At 45.7% G+C, this 19,478-nt stretch overlaps 1 protein-coding gene across 1 annotated transcript in view; it reads right to left on the reverse strand.

Moving 5' to 3' along the window:
• Positions 1-6,540: 6,540 nt before the first annotated feature.
• Positions 6,541-19,478, reverse strand: part of CCDC69 (coiled-coil domain containing 69) — a 35,550-nt gene continuing 22,612 nt past the window's right edge. The window contains exons 5-9 of the mRNA XM_010850593.1: positions 12,111-12,184; positions 11,097-11,198; positions 10,488-10,607; positions 9,463-9,560; positions 6,541-8,827 (exon numbers count right to left, since the gene is read on the reverse strand). Coding sequence (XP_010848895.1) covers positions 8,650-8,827; positions 9,463-9,560; positions 10,488-10,607; positions 11,097-11,198; positions 12,111-12,184 — 572 coding nt within the window. The 3' untranslated portion in view covers positions 6,541-8,649. The remainder of the gene's footprint in view (positions 8,828-9,462; positions 9,561-10,487; positions 10,608-11,096; positions 11,199-12,110; positions 12,185-19,478) is intronic.

Below are 19,478 nucleotides of genomic sequence, written 5' to 3' on the forward strand. Positions count from 1 at the left end.
CTGAGTTGATGGAGGATGTCTACATGAAGAAGCCTCCACAAAAATTTTAAATTGAAGTATAGTTGATTTACAATGTTGTCTTAGTTTCAGGTGTACAGCAAAGCGAATCTGTTATACAAATACACATATCCACTCTTTTTCAGACTCTTTTCCCATATAGGTCATCACAGAGTATTAAGTAGAGTTCCTCGTGCTGTAAGTAGATCCTCAATAGTTATCTCTTTTTATCTAGTAGTGTGTGTGTGTCAATCCCAATCTTCCAATTTATCCTCCCCAACCCCCAGTAACAACAAGTTTATTTTCTGTATCTGTAACTTTATTTCAGTTTTATAGATAAGTTCATTTGTAGCCTTTATTTTAGATTCCACATATAAGCAATATCATATGATATTTGTCTTTATCTGACTTAGTTCACCTAGTGTGATAATCTCCAGATCCATCCATGTTGTACAAATGGCATTATTTCATTCCTTTTATTGACTGAGTAATATTCCACTGCCTCTCACATCTTCTGTATCCATTGCTCTGTCCATGGCCACTTAGGTGCTTCCACATCTTGGCTATTGAAATATTGCTGCTAAGAATGTTGAGGGCACATGTATCTTCTTGGATTAGAATTTTGTCTAAATGTATGCTCAAGAGTGGGATTGCTGGATCATATGGTAGCTCTATTTCTAGTTTTTTTTTAAGGAACCTCCATACTGTTTTCCATAGTGCCTGCACCAATTTACCTTCCCACCAACACTGTAGAAGGGTTCTCTTTTATCCACACCCTCTCCAGCATTCGTTTGTAGACTTTTTGATGATGGCCTTTCTGACTGGTGTGAGGTGATTTCTTATCATAGATTTGATTTGCATTTTGCTAATAATTAATGATGTTGAGCATCTTTTCATGTGCTTTTTGGCCATTTTTATGTCTTCTTTGGAGAAATGTCTGTTTACATCTTCTGCCCATTTTTTGATTTTTTAAAAAAATATAATTATAACATTATTGAGCTGCATGAGCTGTTTGTAAATTTTGGAGATTAATCCCTTGTTGGTCCCATTGTTTGCAAATATTTTCTCCCATCTTGTGGGTTGTCTTTGAATTTTGTTTATGGTTTCCTTTGCTGTGCAAAAGCTTTTGAGTTTAATTAGGTCCGGTTTGTTTGTTTTTGCTTTTCTGTTACTCTAGGAGACAGATCAAAAAAGATCTTGCTGTGATTTATCTCAAAGAGTGTTCTGCCTATGTTTTCCTCTAAGAGTTTTTTATAGTTTTGGTCTTATATTTAGGTCTGTAATCCATTCGAGTTTATTTTTGTGTATGGTGTTAGAGAATGTCCTAATTTCATCCTTTTACATGTAGCTGTCCAGTGCAACCAGCAGCACTTACTGAAGTGACTATCTTTTCTTCATTGTATAATCTTACCTCCTTTGTCATGGATTAATTGACCATAGGTGCGTAGGCTTCTTTTGAGGCTTTATATCCTGCAAGGGCTTTTTTCTAGTTCCAGAGAGCTGGGGCTACTCTCTAGTTTGTGTGCACGTGGTAATTCCACCAGCAGCGTATCTGCTCGAGGCAGCAAATACTGCCTGTAGGGAGAAATGTGGCAGTGGTAAGGCCAAGAAGAATGACCTGTCGGTGCTTGGATGCCAGGCTGGAGACATCCTTCTGTCAAGGACTCCATCACAGGGAAGGCAGGAATAAAGGCAAAATCGGTCCCACAGCGTTGCCCCTTTGAGTCCGGGGGAAAATTGGGCAGAGGCTGGGAAATAAAAACAGTTCAGATTTGTCCTCTCTCGATTGAGTCTCTTAAAATAAGATTTCCTGGGACTCTGCCTCTTTTGGCAGATGGAGGTATTCAGAGGGCATTTGCTGGCCTGAACAAAGGGACACAAGCAAGAAGCCAAGAAGGGCAAAGGGATTTGTGAAATTCCGTTTGCAAAGTGTGGGCAAGGTCAATGATGGTGGTGGGGAGGGGAGTGGTAGATGGACCAATTAGAAGCTGTACTTGAGGCCAGTGGGGTAGGAGAGCTGGTCAAACTGTGGGTGGGGAGAATTCCCTGGCCATCCAGTGGTTAGGACACCGTGCGTGTTGGGTTCATCTCTGGCCAGGAAATTAAGATCTTGCAAGCCATGGTGGGTAGGGCCAGAGACCAATACAAATCCCGACAGCTTGACTGGGGACGAGGGGAAGACTGAGTGGGTGGAGTGATAAAAGCTGGGGAAGGGGACTGTCAGCTGAACAAATGCTGCTCACTAGGTGTCTCAGCTCTTGCCCATCTCCTGCCCACCCAAGCTAGCACCCCAGAATGAAGCCAGCACAGTCAGTTCAGCTGAGAGACTCCGTGGGTGCAGACACAGGGAAATACAGCTGCTGGGCTCTGCACTGCCAGGACAGCACGAATGCAGAAGGAGAGGGCCACCAGGGAAAGACCTGCATCTTCACAAGGGCCCTGGAGTCAGGGTCTCCAAGAACCTCAACTCAGAAAGTCCTTCACACCTGCCTTAAGTATCTCTTCTTAGACCCACCTGTAAACTGAGGGAGCTGCACTAGCGGTTCTCTAAGATCCTTCTTGTGACATTCTGGGATTTATGGCTAGTTCCACGTGGAACGGGGGAGTCAGAGTCCACCTTTGTCCAACAGAGGAAAGAGATGACTCTTCTAGACTCAACGGTGTCTCTCCCTTACTCAATTCCAACCGTAACAGTAACGATGATCCAGTTTAGAAGGTCTTGACCATGACTATCAGCATCACTTGGGAGGCTGTTAAAAACAGATTCTTAGACCCCCCCTGCCATTAAGTCTGGACAGATTCTAGAAGCCTAACAAGTCCTATAGGTGATTTCAATCTTCAGGAAGATTTGATAAGCAGTGTGTCTCAACTATAGCTGCACAGTAGGGTCACCTGGGGAGTTTTCTTTTTAATATTTTTTATTGATTTATTATTTTGCTGTGCCAGGTCCTAGTTGCGGCACACAGGATCTTCTGTCTTCAATGCTGCATGTGAACTCTTAGTTGCAGCATGCAGGATCTAGTTCCCTGAACAGAGATTGAACCTGGGCTCCTGCATTGGGAGCATGGAGTCTTAGCCACTGGATCACTAGGGAAGTCCCCAACTGGGGAACTTCAAAACTACTGGCACTAAATCCTCACCTCAAGCCATGTTCCAATGGGTTTGGTCTGGGGGTGGGGCCCAGGAATTGGTTATCTTACAGGCACCTCAGTGACTCTACTGTGCAGCCAAAGTTAAGAAATCTATGCATTTGTCTACCTCTGAGCTGCTTCACCCAATACAGAAGGCTTTTAACAGATGTGGCTATTTAAATCCAAATTAACTAAAAGCTTAAAATTCTGTTCCCAAGTTGCACTAGCTACATTTGAAGAGCCCTATAGCTACATGTGACTGCTGCTGCTAAGTCACTTCAGTCGTGTCCGACTCTGTGCAACCCCATAGACGGCAGCCCACCAGGCTCCCCCGTCCCTGGGATTCTCCAGGCAAGAACACTGGAGTGGGTTGCCATTTCCTTCTCCAATGGATGAAAGTGAAAAGTCAAAGTGAAGTCACTCAGTCGTGTCCGACTCTTAGGGACCCCATGGACTGCAGCCTACCAGGTTCCTCTGTCCATGGGAAGCGACTGAGTGATGATCTGATCTGATCTGATCTGATTGCCTTCTCCGCTACATGTGACTAGTGGTTACATATTCAGCAACACAGATGCCAGTGCAGAAAGTTCTATTGGTAGCACTGCTCTAGAAAACTGGTCCCCAGATATTCATAATTCCTACTCACTGCACCATGATGTACCGAAGAATCTGATTTGAGATTGTGTTGCTCAGAGTACCATGAAAGAGTTTGACGAATGTTTGCCTCCCACAGGCCTGGGATCTCATATCCAGTATCTCATTTGCTTCTTATCAGCTCTGCAAAATAGGCCAGAGTAGGATTATTGCTTCCACTTGATAAACAACCAAGGCTCACAGGAAGAAAGGGTTTTGTTTAAGGTCCCCCACAGCTAGCGGGTGGCAAGGTTAGGAATCAAATCAGAAACCTGGACTTCTAGTTCAGTACTTCCAGTGATGTTTTTCACAAAAGGCCCTTTAGAGACCAACTGGTATGAACACCGTCATTGTATAAACGAAGACACTAAGATCAGAAAGGGAGGGAGACTGCAGATGCACAGCAAACTGATGACAAACCGAAACTGGTAAACTGGTTTTTAGTCTTCAGTGCAGGACCCCATATAAGAGAGCAAGGAGCATGGAGAATGGGGATGGGGAGGAAAAGCGGGATTTCAAGTCCCCACCAGGGACCTCCTGCTTGTAGGTAGTGGTAGAACATCAGGAAGCTAGAAGTCAGGCAAGCTCATTCTCTCCTTCCAGACCCAGAGGAGCTCTTCTTTGTCCTCAGGGAGGATTATATGAGATGGCACAGCTGTGCAGCTATCGGCCAGTTCTGCCTCCCTGTCAGATGACCAACCCCCTGGCCTAGGGGACACTGCATTCAGTTCCCCACTTTAGAGGTGGCAGTGGATGGGACCAATGTCTCCCTCTTTTAAAGTTTCATTTTCATAATTTTTAATTGAAGTATGGTTAGTATATGACATGTTAAAAGCATACAACATAGTGAATCAAAACTTTTACATATTGTACTGCATTTACAGCTATTATAAGACCATGTGATGCTGTTAGAGCAGGTGCCACAGTGGCCACTGCTGCCCCACCTGGACCACACACACTCCAGGCCCCCGGGTCGCCTCTGCATCCCTAGACGCTCTGTTCCCAGATCCTGGCTGTCCTAGACCCAGTGCCAGGCTGTGGTGTGGACTGAGTGGGGCCGGGCATTCGCTCAGATCGGTGAGGTGGTTGTTGCTAGGGCAGACCTCTCTGCCCTGTCTATTGACAGGTCAGCACCCATGTACTCCTCATGAGTGGAGTCTAGGCTCTGCCAGCATTTCTGTCAGTCCCACTGGTTCTCCAGGCAGCCACAAGGGCTTGTCCCTTCTGTGTGGGACCCTAGGACTGGAACGTCCAGTCTGTGGCTCCACCCGCTCACTCCCCAGGATGAGTGTCCACTCGTGTGATCAGATTTCCTTCTCAGTCCCCTTCCAGGGTCACAGGTGCTCACCCAGTGCTTTTCTTCCCGTCCTACCTGATTCTGTGGGAATCTTTTCGTAGCCTTGGTTACACAGGAACTCTTCCAGTTTCCAGATAGAATTCTGAGAGGCTTATTGCACACGTAGATGTGTTTTTGGTGTGTTTGTGGGGGGAGGTGAGCTCTATGTCCTCATACCCAGCTATTTTGTTCAGGCTCCAACTCAGATCTTTATTCCAACCATTCTAACAATCAGTTCAACATGTGTGTACCCATGTCTCTCCCCTTCTCTCCATGGCAGACCCTTCTTTCTCCCCTAAACCCGCCATCCGAGCTTCAGCGATCTTGGTACAGAAGAGTGCGACAAAACCCATTCCAGGAAGTACCGAGTTACCTTATGTCTCTCCTCCACTGGGGAGGAGCCCTCAGCTTCTCTCCAGGGACCTGAACAGCTTATCTTTGTCCACAGATACCTGGCCTTTCAGGTGCTCTGATACTGACATGTGACGGTGGCCACGTCACTATTCTTTCACTGTGCCTCTTACCTGCCCACCATGCCCCATTCAGAGACAGCACATGGAGCAGCTGATAGACAGTAAAATTTTGTCCCTGCAGCTGGGCCCACCCCCTGATGTCAGCGCCAGGCCCACAGCGATACATGATGTGCTAGGAGAGCCAGGTGGGATGCAGGGAGCACCCTCTGTGTGGAAAAGACCTAGGCCAGGGATGCTGCTATTGATACCTGCCAGGCCAGGAACCCCAGGGTGTGGGGACAGCTACCACCCATGTCCTTGTGTCCCCCTGCACCCTGACCCCTGGCATGCAGGTGTAGGGCAGTGGGTAGAAGCAGGGGTAGGTAACTGTGTGAACCTTGGTGGTTTTGATGCCAAGGCTGCTACTGCTGCTAAGTCGCTTCAGTCGTGTCCGACTCTGTGCGACCCCATAGACAGCAGCCCACCAGGCTTCCCGTCCCTGGGATTCTCCAGGCAAGAACACTGGAGTGGGTTGCCATTTCCTTCTCCAATGCATGAAAGTGAAAAGTGAAAGTGAAGTTGCTCAGTCGTGTCCGACTCTTAGCGACCCCATGGACTGCAGCCTACCAGGCTCCTCCGTCCATGGGATTTTCTAGGAGGTGCCCCTAAAAAGCAGAAAGAACCTTCACCATCACCCTTACACTCTGCCAGCCCATCAGTGCTTTCACGTCTTGTTTCAGCCTCAGGGCCTCACTCCAAGCCTTGGCCTATTCTGACAGGCAGCATTCGAGCCAGCCTTTACTCCAGCCTCAGCCCCCACACCAAGCCTGGGTAAGGCCAGGGCCCATGGGATGCCAGTTCCTGAGAAGTCCAGAACTGCTGGTGAGTCCCTCAGCTCCCAAGACTTACTCAGCAAGGAACGCTGCCCCCAGCACAGGCTTTGTGTAAAGACCCACTTCCTCTCTCTCCCAGGAAAGCAAGGCCAGATGAATGCAGTATCACGTGTTCTTTTTATTTTCCATAGCTTGCCTGCCCCAGGGTGAAGGTATGACCACAGCTCACCTCTTCACAGCCACCACAGGCTACACGAGGGAAACCCCACCTCCCTCAACCTGCCCCTTCTCCAGCCTGGCCCGGCCCTTCTCAATTAGAACAATGTTTTCTAATTTGCATTCTGCAGCCTGAAGAGCTCAGGTTGGGGGAGAAACTTGGTTAAAGATGTTTAAGAGACGCTGGACTCTTGGCTCCTTCTTTGTGAATTTGCAGTGCACATTAGCATATTAAAGGATCTGAAAAGTCCTGCAGTTTGCAGAGCTGTGTAACTTGAGTGAACCTGTGTGGTTAGTTGCTCAGTCTTGTCTGACTATTTGCGACCCCATGGACTCTAGCCTGGCAGGCTCCTCTCTATGGGATTCTCCAGCCAAGAATACTGGTGTGGGTTGCCATGCCCTCCTCCAGGGGATCTTCCCAGCCCAAGGATTAAACCCAGGTCTCCTGCATTGTGGGTGGATTCTTAGCTGTCTGAGCCAACAGCAGAGCTGTGTAACTTGAGTGAACTTAGAGTTTCCCAAATTACTTGGCCACCCTTTCTTTTATCGGTTGTGACCATTCACATCCAGAGCTGTCCCCAAGGCTCCTGGATAATGTGTTTGCACAGGTTTGGAGAAGCAGAGTTACATCTGAATACCTAGAAGGAGAAATGGATGAAGCCCAGATGGAGGGGAATGAAGAAAGCGGTCTGGGTTGATGCAGGAAACCTCTGTTCCCATGAGTCGACCTTTCCTACACGCTGGCCCCTGGGGGCTGGGAACCTCAGGCAAGGCCCACTGGATCTTGTGATCTCAGTGTGCCCTCTGCTAAAGCTTGGAAAGAAGCTGCTTGGAGGATCTTTCACAGAAGGGGAGCGAGGTGTATGTGAAGGCATTTAATCAAAATGCTGATACAGAGACGGGATTATTACTGTCTCCAGATGACCCAGTGCTTCCTGAGAAGAATCTTGAATCCACAGATGGTCAGGCCTAGACAGGCCTGCCGAGGTTAGTTCCTCCAGCCACCCCTCTGCACTGATGGGGAGGCTGAGGGCCAGGATCTACAGGCCTGGGGTCGGGGTGCTAGAAGGGACTGAGTGGAGAGCAGGACTGAGAGACTGGTCAGGGTGGGGCAAACAGAGCAAGGAGAAAGACCACGTCTCATACCTGACCTCCTAGACTTCAGGGAGGAAGACAAAGTACGCTCAGATGACAGATGAGCCCCAGTCCTGGCTCTGGGTCCCTCTCCCCGCCGCGGTTTCCTCATCTGCACAGGGATGAGGTTCCAGCTCTGGCTGTTGAGGGTACTTAGATCCACTAGGGGGCACCCGAGTCCTGATGGTGCTGAGGCTGCGGGAGCAGGAAGGTGCCAAGTGAACCCTGCCTGGTCCAGGAGGAGGAGCTCTGGCCTTAGCCCTTGGATGGACCAGACTCTGGGCCTGGGGCCGGTGGCGTGCCCGATGCTCTGCCCAGGGGGCAAGGGACTCCAGTGCCTCCCCACTTTGATTTCACAGCGTGCGGTCTCCACCCTTCCCTGCTGACCCCCCAGCCCCTAGTCTGACCTTCAGACAAGTCTAGAATGGAACAGTGAGTGACTCAAGGGCGGTCTGTTCAGTTGCCCTAACTGGTTTACAGGCTGAGGAAAGGCCAGGCGGGGTGAGGTGGCTGGGGCAAGTTAGGTCACTGAGGAGCTGGCAGCAAAGCTGACAAGTTAGGACCAGGGGCATGTTCCCTCTTGGTCGGATGCCCAGTGTGGCACGGTTGCCCCTGGGGAAAGCCTCAGTACTCCCTGACCTGAACAGAGAGAAGGGTCAGGGTGGGGCGGGGAACAAAAGGATTCCTCTTGCTTGTCCTCTGCACTGGCTCGAGGGAGGGCGCTGCTCAGGGCCTAGGCAGCCCCCAGGTGATTCTGTGTGGCCCAAGCCCCCAGGGCCTGCTGGGCACACACCCTGGCTCCCCGTGTCACTCCTGCCCTGATCCCCTTCTGGGAAAAGGACAAGAGGCCCCTGCTGCCTTCTCTACTAGGTCCTGGAGAGGAAGCTGTGACCGCAGGCATCCTAGAGGCCCAGGCCCTATGTGGCCAGGAAGGAGACCTCAGTGGGGGTGACAGAGGCCAGAGGGAAGGCAGGGGCAGCGTCAGCCCCGAGGACCCGGTACAGCAGCTCCTCCTTCTCCTGCTGGAGCTGCCGCCGTGATTGCGACTCCTTCTCCAGGGCCTCACGGGCAAGAAGCAGGTCCTCGGAGAGCTGCCTGTGGACACAAAGCCAGCGCTGCCTGAGGGGACCACCTCTCGGGGCCTCCAGCAACTGCAAAGACCAGCCCATTCCTCCAGAAAGCCTGCCCGGTGGCCCCACTTGAAAAGGCAACTCCAGCTGTTGACCAAGGTGGCCCTCAGCTTTGGGTTCAGATCTGCTCCACCTCTAAGAAGTGTAATTCTGCCCCAGGTATTCACTCTGGGCAAACTTGCAAAATGGGAATGCTAACAGGACCGGCTCTCAGAGTCAGTATAATGATCAGGATTAGATGAGATAATATGTTGTCAACAAATTACATCTGACACATGATCTCAGCTGTCATTGACCGACCCCTTACCACTGATTCAGTCATTCTTTTGGCCTCTTGAACCCTAAGCTTCCTGTTCCTTCTTCCTGAACTGGGCTTTCCCATGGAGCCCACTCAGCTGGGATGGGGATAAACAGATATTAATCAGTCCTGCTACTTCTGTTTCCGGGCAGAGCTGGTCCCTTGGGACTCCTGACCCCCAAGCAAAGAGGAGCCAACCTCCTCCCCCCAGACAGGCTTGGGGCTCCTGGAGACTCTCCCAACTGGAAATTCACAAAAAATAAGCGGTGGGATTGGGAGGAGCAGGGCATGGGAGCAGCTACCTTGACACAACCATCTGGTTGCGTCCTCTGGCGTGGAGGTCCTCGTTCTCCTGCTGTAGGGTGGTGATCTTCTCCTCCAACAGCAGATTTTTTTCTTTCTGTAACAAATCAGAGTGAGCTCAGAAAGCCCCCGGCACAACGTGTGCTATCACCTCCCTCTTATCCGTGGCCACCAAAAACACTGATTCACTTTAGACCAAATGTTACATTTCATGAGGCACTAAGATTACTTGGAACAATGCAACTAAGGCGTGAACACAGGACTGCCAACTTTTCACTTCGCCAGATGAGTATTAAAAAAAGAAGACAGCCACTACCATCTAAAATCTCCATCAGTTCCCAAGAGAAAAAAAATAGTTTGGTTCTCCAAAAGACAGAAATAAATAATGTATATAAATGTAAGTGTATCTGTTATGCTAATCCACAAAAAATGGTTGAACAAAATGGATAAGGGTCCACTGAAATGGTCTAACTTTATGTTGTGCGGCACACAAGAGGCCAGGGAACTTCTTCTAGGACAATGTAACATAATCTGTTTGGATTCAATCCTAAATCCCCCAAGGCCTTCCTTCTGGAGACAAAGCCACGGTGTCCCTAACGCCCACCACTGCCCAGGCCCGTCCTTGCTGACTCTGATTTCCCATATCTGTCTGATTTTTTTTTTTTTTTCCGGCATTGACTCCTTCCTCAACCCTTGCCAGACCTGTGACATCTTCCAGGCCCTCCTGGTTAGCCAGGCTACTTGCTCTGGTGTCACCCAAGTGATAGCATCGCGCATAGTCAAAAAGTACAAGACCAGAATGAGAAGGAGCCACTGCTGGGCCCAGACCAGCCCCAGGGACTCAAGGGCCAGCATGGGCGGCAGGTCAAAGCTGGTGTGGACCAGGCTAGGCCTTCCTCAGAGTATAATCAGTACCTACCCTCTGCACACATGACAGAGGAAATACCCAGAAAGTGGAAGCGTAAGCCTGCCTTCCCCTAGCCCCCTTCCCCATCCCTCATCCCAGCTGCTGCCAGCCACGGACCACTGTCTCCATGAGGATCAGCCGCTTGTCCAGCTCATGGATTCGCTCATTCTTCATCTCGATGACAAAGTGTAAGCTCTCCAGCTCCTGTTCCCAGAACTGGCTGAGGCTCCCGTGCTCCTAGACAGGAACACAGAGTGACCTTAGACCAGCCAGCATGGGGAGGGGAGAGCAGTGGGGAGAGTGGGCTACCTCCCTCCTCCCCATTCTGCCCCCAACGGTGTTTGACAAGTCACCTCCCCTTCTTGGCCTGTGGCAAGTGCTTAACGTGCTGTATCTTACTCTATTCCAACAGTGCCTGCTGCGCCCGCACCATCACGGACGAGGAAACCGTGGTTCACAGAGGTTAAGTTGCTTCTGCTACGTGGTAGGTCTGCTCTTGGCACTTCATTCTGAGTCCAGAGCATGAGCACTTGACCACCCACGTGCTTCTCTCTGATCCTTATGTTCCCCCTCAGTGACATGGGGACACTGTTTCTTCCAGACCCTCATTAAGGTAACAGCATCAGTTCTAGCCCCAACCTGGAAGAGGGACTGGCCTTTCCTGTTGCCCAGATCTGGACCTTTCTGGAGACTGAAGGAGGACAGGCTGTGGGGACCGCCACCTACCCGGATGTGCTTCTTGTAGTCTCGGCTCAGGATGGACTCCTCTGCCCTCTTCATCTTGGCCTGGAAGGCCTCTAGCTGTGCGCTCAGTCTGTCAATGGTCTCCTGGAGGGGGGAGCAGACAGGAGATGATGCAAGCCTGGCTCATAAGGCTGGAGGTGGACTTCTCCACCCCTGGGGGAGGGGTCAGTGTTGGCTTCTTCAGTCTGTCTTTGCTCTACCCAGCACTGCAGGCTTAAGCTACTTCAACCACTGTTCAAAACATACAGCCCCAGCTCTCCATACCCTTGGGGATGATGTCAGGGTATTCACGGCTGGTGGCAGACTGGCATTCAAAGTACATGCAAGCCAGGCTCAGCATCCTTGCTCTGTCTCTTCTCTCACTGCTCCCTCTACATGCCTTCTCCTGCAGCCAACATCACATCACTCTTGCAGCTGCCAGGTACATGCCTGCCTCCATACTGCTCTCCTGTCAAGGATTTTCCTCCACCCATACTTTGTCCGTCGCCTCTAGGATAGGGCACCCCCTTACTGGGGCTCACAGACTCCCATCGTTTGGTCCCTGCCTCCCTCTCTGGCCTCCACTGTTTCCCCCTCATGCTCTATACCCAGGTCTCCTGGACTTGTTTCAGTTCCACAGCTACTCTGTATTTTTTCCCCTTTCCTCCATGCGTTTAAACACGTGTTTTTTGTATGTTTGTTTTCTGCTAAGGCACTCTTCCTACCCTTTCTCATCTGAAAAATTCCAACCCACCCTCAGATTCCAGCTTAGACCTCACCCTCTCTAGAAAATCCCTGACCAGTCAATCTGGGTCAGAGGCCTTCCTTCATTCTTCCACAGCTCACTGCGCAGCCACCCTCGGCTCTAATCATACCGTGGCCCCAGGCCCACGACGTCTCCAAGATGCTCCCAACCATCCCTGAAAAAGAGGCCAACCCTCATCTCAGACCAAGACCTCCTGAGCTGACAGCAGGGTGGCCACATCACAGAGACTCACACGGCCCAACCCTTCTCACCTGCAGGGCCGCCTTGGCCTCCTGGAAGGAGTGGGTAAGGGCTTCCTTGTCCTGCTCATAGGAGGCCTGGAGGACTGGAGGGAAAGGAGACGCAGTGAGCTCAGAGCCCTGATACTTCACCCCACAGGGCCAGAGAGCCCAGGTGACCCCTTGGGACCATAGGGGTCAAGAGTCTGAGAGTGCTTGTATTCATCTTTCTATCTCATGGGCTTGGGGCTGAACTAGAACTATAGCAGATATTTAATAGAAGCTCATGGAAAGGGAAACAAATGAGATCCTGGGAAGATCTTGCATCCTGCCTCCTCTACAAAGTTCCTTTCGGAAAATTCCAACCTTGTCTCAATTGAAAGAAGACAACAGGGAAATGACCAGTCACTGGGTGGGATGGGAAACAGGACAGAGAACAGGAAAGTGTAATACAGCCGAAAGCCCAGGGATGCAAGGGGCCTGGGTCATAGCGGCAGTGACACAAGGAAGAGAATGCTCAGTAATATAAATGTGATAGAGCTATCAAAATGGATAAGGTCAGCTCTAGAAAAACTATGTAAATTGTTATAAAAACGAATTTAAAACTTTTTGATAAATTATGGGACAGGTAATTTGCCAAGACAGGTTCGGTTCCAAGTAAGATGAAGGGAGCACATGCCATCCGGTCTCCTGAATTTAGCTATAAAACCAGGACAGAATGAATGGCACAACTATTTTCAGACTCTGAACAGTAAATTGTGGCAGGCAGACTGGGCAAGAAGATCAGAATTCAAAGCACTGCTCAACCAAGGTATTTATTTAATTTAAACAGGACCCAGAATCTGATGTATTCAAATACTCAAAATGTTCAGAATGCAATACAAAATTGCTCAGCATACAAATCCAAAATTCCCCAGGTGACAACTCTAAATATTCAGCATACAAAGTGGGAAAATCTCATCTCTCCTGAGAAAAGACATTGAACAGATGCCAACACTGAGGTGCCACAGATTTCGTCCTCCAGGGGATCTCCCTGACCCAGGAATCAAAGCCAGGTCTTCTGCATTGCAGGCAGATTCTTTACTGACTGAGCTACAAGGGAAGCCCGTTGGAATTATGAAGGGACCTTAAGGAAGCCACTATATATATAAAGAAGCCCTGAAACAAAGGTGAAAAAACCTTTGAAAACAAAGTTTGAAAACAAAGAATGAAAAATTAGAAAGTGTAACCAAACATTAAAACCAGGAAGGAGTTTTAGAACAACAACAAAAAATGAAGTGAAAACTCACTTGGGGGGCTCAATAGAGGAACAGAGATGACATAAAAAAGAGTCTGTTGGTGATGAATTCTTTTAGTGTTTCTTCATCTAGAATGTCTCTATTTCACCTTCTTTCCCGAAGAACATTTTTTTCTGAAGATAGGATTCTTGATTTACAGTTCTTTTATTTTAGCACTTTTAAAATGTTCTTATTCCTTGTAGCCTCCAAGCTTTCTAATGAGAAATCCACAATTCATTCAAACTTATTTCTTCTACGTAACGCACCATTTTTCTTTGGTTCTGTTCCAGATTTTTTTGTCATTAGTTTAAAAAAAGAGATATGTTTGAGTGTGGATTTTCTTGGGCTTGCTTTGGGGTTCAATACACATCTTTCACCTGTAGGATGATTTTTTGCCAAATCTGGGAAGCGTCCAACCATTCCTTCTTCGAATAGTTTTTCTGCACCGCATCCTTTCTGAGTCTGACACAAATGTCAGACATCTTAGGATTATTTTACGGATACCTGAGGCTCTGTCCATTTTTTTTTCCAGTATCTTTCTGGCTTTTGTTCAGATTTATGGTAATTTCTATGGATCTTCAAAAGTTCACTAGCTCATTTTAATCCCTAGAAGATACCTACATTAAATATGTCACAGGTAGGTTAAAAGTAAAAGAATGAAAAAGCAACATTTAAGAATAAGGAAGATTTTCAGGGATGAAGAAGTACATTACATCATGATAAAGGGGTCTATTCTCCAGGAAGACATAACAACCTTAAATATCTATAGAAGTATAGTTATTCTTCAAGTTACATGAAGCAAAACCCGACAGAACTGAAAGGAGAAACAGACAAATACACAAGTACAGTTAAGACTAAACATTCCTCAATACTCGATAGAAAACATAGGCAGACAATCAGTAAGAATATAGACCTGAACAATACTGCCAACTTGTTTTAACTGATTAATTTATAAAGTACTCAACAGCAGAATACACATTCTTTCTGAGGGCACATGAAGCATTCATAAGATAGACCATATCTTGAATCATAAAATAAGCTGTAACAAGTTAAAAAAGGAATGAACTATAAACTATGTTCTCTGACTGCAAAGGAATCAAACTGGATACCGGTAACAAAAAGAGAACTGGAAAACGTCCAAACACTTAGAAGGAAATACCCTTCTAAATTGTCAACGAGCTAAAGAGGACGTCTTGAGGGAGATTAGAAGAAATTTTGAACTGAACAAAAAATATAAAACGTCAGTTTCTAGGATGCAGATAATGCAGTGCTTAGGGGGAAATTTTTAGCATTAAGGGCTTACGTTAGAAAAGTGAAAGTCGCTCAGTCATGTCCAACTCTTTGTGATCCCATGGACTATACAATCCATGGAATTCTCCGGCCAGAATACTGGAGTGGGTAGTCTTTCCATTCTCCAGGGGATCTTCCAAACCCAAGGATAGAACCCAGGTCTCCCATATTACAGGCAGATTCTTTACTAGCTGACCCACCAGGGAAGCCCATTGAAGTTAAATTTGTACTTAAATACTGCCTAGAAAAGAAATGGCTAAGCATGTCTTTTCTTGTGTTTATCTGGTGTATCCTCCATGGTCAAATATCTGTTTAAATCTTTAGGTTTCTCTGAAAAATTCTACTGAATATTTTAAAATGATATAGTGCAACTCTCTATAATCTCTTTCAGAGATAGAAGAGGAAGGGACATTTCCCAGCTCGTTCCATGAGGCAAGCTTTGCCCTGATACTACAACCAGACAGATGGTACAAGAAAACTATAGACCAGTAGTCCTTATAAACACAGACAAAAATCTTCAATTAAATATTAGCAAATCAAGTTCAGCAACATATAAAAAGACCAAGAGAGGTTTTGTTAATGCAAGTTCAAAAATTGAAGGCTCAAATTAATGTAACCTACCATGTTAACAGTATAAAAAAGGAAAATCACATGATTATATGGATCATGGATCTAAATGTAAAACTTAAAGCCATATAATTTTTGGAAGAAAAGAGAGAAGATCTTTGTTATCTAGAGTTCAGCAAAGAGTTCTTAGACATGATACCAACAGCATAATTGATCAAAGAAAAAATGACCTAGAATTTATTAAAATTAAAGGCTTTGCTTTGTGAAAACCATTAATGAGAGAATGAAAAAACAAACAAACCTTAAACACACACACATGGACTAGGAGAAAATATCTGTAAATACAAAGGACCTGTATCCAAAATACATAAAGATCTCTCAAAACTCAACAGTAAGAACAAAACAGGCTAATTAGATACGTAGGACTTGAACAGACATTCTGCCAAAGAGGTTATACAGACAGCAAATAAACCCAAGAAAAGATGCTCAACATGATTAATCATTATCGAGATGTAAATTATACCCACAATGAGATATCACTACCTATTTATTAGAGCAGCAAAAAAATAAAGTCTTGACAAGTGTCAGTGAAAAGGAACAGTGGAACTCACTCATCACTGATGGGAAGGTAAAATGACAGTCCCTTAGGAAAGCAGTTTAGTCGATTCTCACAAAGCTGAATATACATGTACCACGTGACCTATCCATCCCACTCCTAGATATTTACCCAAGAAACTTAAGAACACACAGAAACCTTACACAAATGTTGAGGAGAGCACTATTCATAATTACCTCCAGTTGGAAATGACCTGTCCCCACTTGGACAAGGGGAGGAGTGAACAATGGATCACAATTCAGCCACGAAATAGGAGGCATTCCTGATATAACCAGTCACTTAGATGACTCTCAAATGCACCATGATGAGGGAAAGAAGCCAGTGTTAAATATTATATTGTATTATTTTGTTTCTGTAATAATCTTAAAAAGACAAAACCATGAGTGGAGAACAGATCAGTATTTCCCAGGGGTTAGGGTGGGAGAGGATGTGAATACAAATGGGCAGCCTGAGAGTATTTTGGGGGTGATGGGACTGTTTTATATTGGATTATGGTGGTGGCTGCATTAATCTATATATGTGTTAAAGTTTATGAAACTACATCAGAAAGTCCATTTGAATGTATAATAATTAAAAAACAAAAATAGAAAATAAAAGACAATAAAGTGTCATCAAGTGTTAAAAAAACCACCACTAGCCTTTCCCAGTTACACTTCCCCCATGGTATATTTCTAGTCATTTATTTAATTTTCACTTTGTTGTTGCCATTTAGTCACTAAGTTGTGTCTGACTCTTTTGTAACCCCATGGACTATAGCCCACCAGGCTCCTGTGTCTGCGGGATTTCCCAGGCAAGAATATTAGAGTGGGTTGCCATTTCCTTCTCCAGGGGAATCCTTCTAACCCAGGGATCGAACCGCATCTCCTGCATTGGCAGGTGAATTCTCTACCACTGAGCCACCAGGCAGGCCTTAAGCAGCACCTAACAGGTGCCAAGCAACTGAAAAATAACTATGAAAGAATTCTGACTGTTGGGAAGAACACAAGACAGGCAGTCCCTTCCCCTCTGGGTTTTTACAATAGGAAAATTGTCTTATTAATATCTTTATAACACTAAAACTAGTATCAAGTCAATGCTCTGCTTGGAGAAGAAAGCTGTTTTCCCATAATAGCTTTGAGAAGGAGGGAAGGACTTTAGAGATATAGATACTGAAATGAGATTCAAAGTAAGTTTCAGAGATACTGTAGAAAGTGAACTGAGGTCAACTGACAGGCCCAGTTTCACAGGGTACATTAGTACCCTTCAAATTCCCAGGGCAAAGGCTTCAGTTCTATTTCAAAACGTTTTATGCTAATGTTGCAATATGTTTCAAGATTCCTAAAATTGTTCAGACCTCTGTTCTAGTTATTCCATTTCTGGAAATCTAAGGATATAATGTAAAATATGGGCACATCTTTAGGCAAAACACATTTAGTGCAGTATTACTTAAACAGTAGTTAAAATCTTTATGTCTAGACTCACAGGAAATAAGGAAAACCATGTGTGCAGTGGTCTAGACTTTACACACATTTTAGCAGCAGACGAAGTACTTGCAAAGATGTTTGTCACAATGTTAAATAAAAAGAACGGTATATACATTTTACATATAAAATAATCTTAACTGTGTTTTTAAAAGATAAAAAATTCTGGGGGAAAGTCATAAAAATACTGATGATGAAAAAAAATTGGTATCACTTTTTTGAGGTAAATTTCAATAGCATCAAAAATCTAGATAACCTTCCCCAAAGAAGCTATACAAATAATCAACATGCACATGAGAAGATGCTCAGCAAAATTAGTCGTTAGGGAAATACAAGTCAAAACCACAGTGAGATACCCCTTTGCACTCACTAGGATGGCAATAATAAGAAGAACAACAATGACGAGCATTGGCAAGGATGCGGTACAACTGGAACTCTTGTGCATTGCTGTTGGAACTGAAAAATGGTACAGCTACTATGGAAAACAGTTTGGTGGATTCTCAAAAAGTTAAGCATAGAATTACCAAATGACCCAGCAGTTCTGCTCCTGGGGGTACAGCCAGGGGAACTGAAAGCAGGTGATCAACCAGGGGCTTGTACTGAAGGCATTTGTTCACAGCCCATCCATCAGCAGATGAATGGATAAGAGAGAGTGTGGGGTGCCTAGGCAATGGAATATTACATGCCACAAAAAGGAATGGAATAAATTTTTTAAATGGTGTTGGGGAAAGGAATGGAGTGTCCATGCACACTGCAGCATGGATGAGCTTTATGCTGGGTGAAGGAAGCCAGCTGTGGGGGCTGTGGGATTCCATTCACATGAGTGTCTGTAGTGGGCAAAGTCATGAGACTCAGAGCAGATTGGTAGTTGCTGGGGGGCTGGAAGGGTGAGTGTGGGGTTGGGGAGTGACTGCTTAGTGGGTATGGAGTTTGCTTTTAGGATGGGAGAGCTCTGGAAGGGTACAGTGGTGATGGTTTCAGGGGACTGTGACTAGACAAAATGTCACTAATGGTAAATTTTATGTTTATTTTACTAAAATAAAAGATATTTGTACATAAACTTTGTCATACCAACCCTACTGGAATGTTTTTCTAATGATAAAATCATGAATGTGGCAAAGATTTTACAAAATGGGGTTCACTGTGTATCATTGATGTTATAAGCAATGGTAAAAGTTTGAACTTGCTGAAATGCCTAACCCAAGGGGCTAGTTAAAAGAACAAGGGAACACACTGGAATGCTATGTAGTTACTAAAAGTTGTGCTACAGGAGTTTGATGACAAGATGTTAATACAATGCGCAGTGAAAAATCAATTTATCTCCTCCCCCCAAAGTAGGTGTGTGTATAGATGTATATTCTAGGTAAATACACACTAAAGAAGTACAAGGGATCTATATCAAAGGGGTAACAGTGACTAGTTCTGGGTGGAATTACACACAATTTTAATTTTCTCAGTAATAAAACAATAAATGCTAATAAATACTTGCTAAGTATCTTGCAAAATATCAGGGACTGTTCTAGATTCTTTCACTATCTGCCTTTCTTTCTGTCTATCTATCCATCTGTAAATTAAATTGTTTGACTCTGTAAAAGACCCTATGAATAAGAGTTAACTGACTTCTTCAAGGTTACACAGGTGATAAGTGGTGAAGCTGGGATTCAAACCCTGAGACCATGGCTGCAGAGCCTGAGCTCCAGCCATTACAAGATCATCTTTTTAATCCATACATTCTAAATTTTTTATGATAAGCATTATCACATATAAAAGGAAAGAAAGGTATTTGAAAAAAATAGTCAACCTAAGTATATGCCAAAGCCTTTGACTGTGTGGATCACAATAAGCTGTGGAAAATTCTGAAAGAGATGGGAATACCAGACCACCTGAGAAACCTGTATGCAGGTCAGGAAGCAACAATTAGAACCGGACATGGAACAACAGACTGGTTCCAAATAGGAAAAGGAGTACATCAAGGCTGTATATTGTCACCCTGCTTATTTAACTTATATGCAGAGTACATCATGAGAAATGCTGGGCTTGAAGAAGCACAAGCTGGAATCAAGATTGGTGGGAGAAATATCAATAACCTCAGATATGCAGATGACACCACCCTTATGGCAGAAAGTGAAGAAGAACTCAAAAGCCTCTTGATGAAAGTGAAAGAGCAGAGTGGAAAAGTTGGCTTAAAGCT

Source organism: Bison bison, unplaced genomic scaffold (genome assembly GCF_000754665.1).
Source record: "Bison bison bison isolate TAMUID 2011002044 unplaced genomic scaffold, Bison_UMD1.0 scf7180017864291, whole genome shotgun sequence".
In the NCBI taxonomy this organism is placed as follows: Eukaryota; Metazoa; Chordata; class Mammalia; order Artiodactyla; family Bovidae; genus Bison; species Bison bison.